Source organism: Trichomycterus rosablanca, chromosome 10, assembly GCF_030014385.1.
Source record: "Trichomycterus rosablanca isolate fTriRos1 chromosome 10, fTriRos1.hap1, whole genome shotgun sequence".
NCBI classification, from domain to species: domain Eukaryota; kingdom Metazoa; phylum Chordata; class Actinopteri; order Siluriformes; family Trichomycteridae; genus Trichomycterus; species Trichomycterus rosablanca.
In genome coordinates, this window is record NC_085997.1 from 4,872,869 (window position 1) to 4,880,000 (window position 7,132).

At 32.0% G+C, this 7,132-nt stretch overlaps 1 protein-coding gene across 2 annotated transcripts in view; it reads left to right on the top strand.

Annotated features, from left to right (window-relative positions):
- Window positions 1-7,132, top strand: part of dnah9 (dynein, axonemal, heavy chain 9) — a 188,912-nt gene that overhangs the window by 59,422 nt on the left and 122,358 nt on the right. The window contains exons 32-33 of one of the 2 annotated variants that reach the window (XM_063002787.1): window positions 6,208-6,418; window positions 6,510-6,637. In XM_063002787.1, the coding sequence (XP_062858857.1) occupies window positions 6,208-6,418; window positions 6,510-6,637 (339 nt within the window). Of the gene's footprint in view, window positions 1-6,207; window positions 6,419-6,509; window positions 6,638-7,132 lie in introns of those variants that run through there. The other variant, XM_063002788.1, reaches the window with a different exon arrangement.

Here is a 7,132-nt window from a genome sequence, read left to right on the forward strand (position 1 = left end):
TAAATATAATGTATGTAATAAGTAAATAACATTTCTGACACACAAAATAGATATATTAATATAAACAAAATAATATAGTAAATAAACAAATAAATAAATAATTCATGTTATAAATACATACATAAATAAAATGTAATACAAAAAATACAAACATTTTAATATAAACAACAATATAGTAAATACATAAATAAAATATATGTAATAAATAAATAACATTTATGACACAAATATAAATATAATAATATAAAAAATATAGTAAATAAATACAGTTTATGTAATAAATACATAAATAATAATAATTTATAACACAAAAAATATAAATATATTATATAAAAAATAAATATAGTAAATAAATAAATAAATACAATTTAAATAATAAATACATAAATAAATAAAATGTATAACACAAAAATATAAATATATTAATAAAACTAAAATAAATATAGTAAATATCCAAATACATTAATAAATAAAATGTAATAAATAAATAAATAACATTTATGAAACAAAAAATAAGTAAGAATATATGACACAAATTTATATATAACTGTATGTTTATATTTATTTAAATAACATAATTGTGTCTGTATTAAGCAAAGGAATAACCTCATCATACAGCTCAGACTTCTCTTTTCTTCTGTTCCCATTTAACGTCACCTACTGGTTCAATAATGAGAATTAGAGAAGAAAACTTGTACATATGTTGTATATACTTAATTAAAAATAGAATCTACAACGATAATGCAGTTATACCGGTGCATTTCGAAGTGTTTGTACAGTAATTATACTCATTACAGCTACATATGTAATCACAGTAACACTAACAGCCTCCTTATTCAGTCAACAGCAAACCGACTTGTAATTACAGCTGTTCCGACTTCAGCTCCAGTTCAGCCTGATTTTAATTTATTCTCAATCGTTTACAAAACGTGTCGTAGAGATTGTGTACGCCTCGCTTCTGCTATACGCGTGATGTTTACAAGTTTTGTTGAATGGGATTTGCTTTTTTTTAAACCATTGAATTGGGGTAGTTAGTTTTTTTTTCCTGGCACAAAAACTATTCCAAGTCTGATATGCGTATCTCCAGATTCACTGTGATGACCCATATATACAGGAGCAGCCGGAAAAAAAACATGGAGCACATAGGCTGTTTTCTTCAAGATCATGGACCTTCTGGTGATGTCCTGGTACCAGGTACCACAGGACTCCTTCAGTGTCAGAGGGTCAGAGCTGTTTTGCCAGCATATTATTTAGGTGGTCCTAATGTTTTGGCTCATTGGTGTACAGTGAACCGTTTAGTAAGGCAGTATGTGGTTTGAAACGCAGCATCTTGCCTTTTGTCTCATCCACAGTAAGATGCAACTTCTTTTCTTTATTAAAAATTTATAAATAAATAATACAACTAAAAATAAATAAATACATAAATATTACTTACTACTAATAATATTAATACATAAAAATAATAATTATAATAAATCAAATAAATAAATAATAATTATAATATATAAAACGAAAAATAAATAAATACATAAATATTACTACTACTAATAATAATAATAATACATAAAAATAATAATAATGATAAATCAAATAAATAAATAAATAATAATATAAAAATAAAAATAAATAAACACAAATAGTACTTAAATTACAAATATTAATAATAATAAAAAATGCAACTAAAAACAAATAAATGCATACATTCTACTACTACTACTACTACTTCTTAATAATAATAATAATAATAATATATAAAAATAAAAAAATCAAGAATTAATATGTAACATTATTATTATTATTGTTAATAATAATAATAAATACAACTACAACAAATAAATTCATACGTCTACTACTACTAGTAGTAATAATAATATTAATAATACATAAATATAAAGATAAAAAATGTATACATAAAAACGCAAGAATAAATAAATACGTAACATTATTATTGTTATTATTATTAATATAAATAATGCATAAGAAATACATTATTATTATTATTATTAATAATAATAAAAAATACAACTAAAAGCAAATGCATAATACTATTATTAACTATAATGAAAATAAAATTAAAAATAAATATATAATAATAATAATAATAATAATAAGATTAAATAAATAAATAAATTCATACATACATACATACATACATACATACATACATACATACATACTAGGCTGCCAAAGCCTTCTAAACTTGGTCGTCTTCCTAACAATCTCCAATACCTAATGATTGACAGGTGCTAGAGAACATCTCTCTCCACTGAGAGGTTTTGAAAAGCTTAAAATGTCATGGCGTCTCCGGCTGAGCGATAACCAACAGCACTGATTGATGTTGCAATCACCCTCTTTTCTGTCTCCTCTGCACCTTCTCTTTCAACCATTACCTCCCGTTAAGAGCTATAAGCCAGCTATCGCGTCCGTGGCAAATAGACATTAGCGTCGAAGGAGCCCTGAACTGGATATATTGGACAAATATAAGGAAGCAGGAATTACAGTGTAATAGCGCCTCAGGTGCTGGGGTTCAGTTCTAATTTCCAGCAATAGAACGTGTCTCCGATATCAGCGCCGGCACTCTCGCCCGAGCCAGGGGAAATAAGTGCAATCACCAACAGGTCAAAAAGCCACCCAAACAGTATAACAGCACTCCATCAGCCCAGGCTGATCTCCGGGCGAGGCATTTAACCCGTCTGACACAGCGAGAGGAAAGATGCTCAGGCATCTGACTCGGGGATCAGCAGGGTCAGCGGTATCTGTCCTGCGATCATGCGCTCGCCTCGTCCTTTGATTCGCGCTAGAAAAAAGAAATGGAGCGATAGGGGTGGGGGTGCCAAGAAGGCTTTCCTTTACCAACCACCTCTGTCCTTGATAGACGAGCACATAGACATCACATCAGAGCTGCAATCATTCAGCTCTTTAAAACGTCGAAACACTGTAAAGAGCCCAACAGAGAGTGACGTCGATCCCATCGACCGAACAAGCCATCATTCGCAAACTTTTTCTCACTCTCTCTTTTTGTACTTTTCACCCTCGCTGGCACTTTTTGTTGTCTGGGGGAGGAAGCTTAAATAAACGCAATTTATGACAAATAAATAAATAATTACAATTTATAACACAAAAATATAAATATTTTAATGTCAACAAAAATAAATATAGTACATAAACAAATAAATGTAAAAATATAATAAAATAAAATATATGTCAAATAAAATGTATTTATTTTAATAAATAATAAATAATTAATGAAATATATTATGATGAAAGTAAGGAAAATAAATAAATAATTAATGAACTAAATGAATAAAGTAAATAAATAAAACTTATACCACTTATACCACACAAAAATAAGTATATTAATATAAACACTAATAAATATAGTAAATAAACAAATAAATATATATTTAAAATAAAATGTATGTAATAAATAAATAAATAAAATTTATATCACAAAAAACAAAATTATAAACTAAATGAATATATTAAATAAATAACCCTCACTGGCACTTTTTTTTTGTCTAGGGAGTGGTAGCTTTAATAAACACAATTTATGACAAATACGTAAATAAACAAAATTTATGACACAAAAATATAAATATATTAATATAAACAAAAATAAATATAGTAAATAAACAATTAAATATATATACGGTGTATCACAAAAGTGAGTACACCCCTCACATTTCTGCAGATATTTAAGTATATCTTTTCATGGGACAACACTGACAAAATGTCACTTTGACACAATGAAAAGTAGTCTGTGTGCAGCTTATATAACAGTGTAAATTTATTCTTCCCTCAAAATAACTCAATATACAGCCATTAATGTCTAAACCACCGGCAACAAAAGTGAGTACACCCCTTAGTGAAAGTTCCTGAAGTGTCAATATTTTGTGTGGCCACCATTATTTCCCAGAACTGCCTTAACTCTCCTGGGCATGGAGTTTACCAGAGCTTCACAGGTTGCCACTGGAATGCTTTTCCACTCCTCCATGACGACATCATGGAGCTGGCGGATATTCGAGACTTTGCGCTCCTCCACCTTCCGCTTGAGGATGCCCCAAAGATGTTCTATTGGGTTTAGGTCTGGAGACATGCTTGGCCAGTCCATCACCTTTACCCTCAGCCTCTTCAATAAAGCAGTGGTCGTCTTAGAGGTGTGTTTGGGGTCATTATCATGCTGGAACACTGCCCTGCGACCCAGTTTCCGGAGGGAGGGGATCATGCTCTGCTTCAGTATTTCACAGTACATATTGGAGTTCATGCGTCCCTCAATGAAATGTAACTCCCCAACACCTGCTGCACTCATGCAGCCCCAGACCATGGCATTCCCACCACCATGCTTGACTGTAGGCATGACACACTTATCTTTGTACTCCTCACCTGATTGCCGCCACACATGCTTGAGAACATCTGAACCAAACAAATTAATCTTGGTCTCATCAGACCATAGGACATGGTTCCAGTAATCCATGTCCTTTGTTGACATGTCTTCAGCAAACTGTTTGCGGGCTTTCTTGTGTAGAGACTTCAGAAGAGGCTTCCTTCTGGGGTGACAGCCATGCAGACCAATTTGATGTAGTGTGCGGCGTATGGTCTGAGCACTGACAGGCTGACCCCCCACCTTTTCAATCTCTGCAGCAATGCTGACAGCACTCCTGCGCCTATCTTTCAAAGACAGCAGTTGGATGTCACGTGCACTCAGCTACTTTGGACGACAAACGCGAGGTCTGTTCTGAGTGGACCCTGCTCTTTTAAAACGCTGGATGATCTTGGCCACTGTGCTGCAGCTCAGTTTCAGGGTGTTGGCAATCTTCTTGTAGCCTTGGCCATCTTCATGTAGCGCAACAATTCGTCTTTTAAGATCCTCAGAGAGTTCTTTGCCATGAGGTGCCATGTTGGAACTTTCAGTGACCAGTATGAGAGAGTGTGAGAGCTGTACTACTAAATTGAACACACCTGCTCCCTATGCACACCTGAGACCTAGTAACACTAACAAATCACATGACATTTTGGAGGGAAAATGACAAGCAGTGCTCAATTTGGACATTTAGGGGTGTAGTCTCTTAGGGGTGTACTCACTTTTGTTGCCGGTGGTTTAGACATTAATGGCTGTATATTGAGTTATTTTGAGGGAAGAATAAATTTACACTGTTATATAAGCTGCACACACTGTCAGTGTTGTCCCATGAAAAGATATACTTAAATATTTGCAGAAATGTGAGGGGTGTACTCACTTTTGTGATACACTGTATATATATATGTTAAATAAAATTAATTTATTTAAATAAATAACTAAAATTTATTATACAAAAATAAATAAACAATAAACTAAATGAATAAAGTAAATAAATAAATAATATTTATATAAAAATAACTTATACCACACAAAAATATAAATACAGTATATTAATATAAACACTAATAAATATAGTAAATAAACAAATAAATATATATAAATAAATACAATTTCTAACACAAAAATTAAATAATGAAGTAAATGAATATAGTAAATAAATAAATAAAACTTATGTAATAAATAAATAAATAAAATTCATAACAAAAATAACAAATATTAATATAAACAAAAATAAATTTAGTAAATAAATACATTAAATGTAATAAATAAATAAATAAATAAAATGTATGTAATGAATGAATAAATACAATTTATGACACCAAAATATATAACATATGATATAAGTTTAAAATATATCAAAATAATGTAAAGAACCCAAGATAGAGCCACGTCAATTACATCATTTGTGAACTTTTTCTCACTTTTTTTTTTTTTTTTTTACCCTCTCTGCCACTTTTTGCTGTCTGGGGAGTGGTAGCTTAGTGGTTACGGTACTGGACTACTAATCAGAAGGTCGCTGCTTCAAGCCCCACCGATCGCTCTAACCCCGAATTGCTCTGATTGTCTTCTGTTGTAAGTTTGGATAAATGTCATGAACATCTTTCATTTTCCTTTTGTTGTATCCATCTTCTTTTAATTGCACACCAGAAACATGGCTGATCATTAGCATTTATTCAAATGGGTTAGACTTAGCAGTCTGATCATCATATATGTCACTTTTATGAGAAAAGCACTAACACCATCATCAAATGCCAGCTGGTCATGTCTGATTGTCATCCATCCATCCATCCATCTATCTATTTATATACTACCGTGTGACACAATCTCACCCAGTTCTCTTTCCGCAGGTGGTTCAGCTCGAGGAGCTCCTGGCTGTTCGACACTCTGTGTTTGTGGTCGGCAACGCCGGCACAGGCAAGTCCCAGGTCCTCAAGTCCCTCTACAAGACCTACCAGAACATGAAGCGCAGGCCTGTCTGGGCCGACCTCAATCCCAAAGCTGTCACCAACGACGAACTGTTCGGCATCATCAACCCAGCCACCAGGGAGTGGAAAGACGGTAAGGATTCAGCTCAGGCTTCTGCTCTCCCGCCTTTTTTTTATTGACCATCGTTTTAAAGAACGGCACTGAAAATAGGATTTCATTTCAGGTCTGTTTTCTAATATCATGCGCGAGTTGGCCAACGTCAGCCACACCGGGCCCAAGTGGATTGTTCTGGACGGTGATATCGATCCAATGTGGATCGAGTCTTTGAACACTGTAATGGACGATAACAAGGTACAGCACGGAGCCTTGATGCTTCACCTCAGTAATGAGAAGATTAAATGTTAGATGTAGAAGCACAATCATTTTGCAGTAATATAAATTAATGGAGGTTGCCAGATAGTTTAAATGATCCAGTATTTTCAGAACTAATCTATCACCATGTGCAGAGTATAAATTATTAGGTCAAATACGCATTTATTTTTATTTTATTTATTTTATTTTTACATAAAAAGGCAAATAAGTGAAGTCCAGTGCAGTTCTGCAGTTTATTTATTTATTTTATTTATCTATTTATTTATTTTATTCATTTATTTATCTATGTATTTATCTATTTATTTATTTATCTATTTATTTATTTATTTGCTTCAAAAAAGCACTTAAATTTTTGCAAGGATTTTTTATTTATTTACTTTTTAAATTAAATAAAATTTAATTTATTGTTTGTTTGTTTTTTAAACATTGAAACCTCAAAATATTTTGTAGCCTTATTTATCTGTTTTATTTATT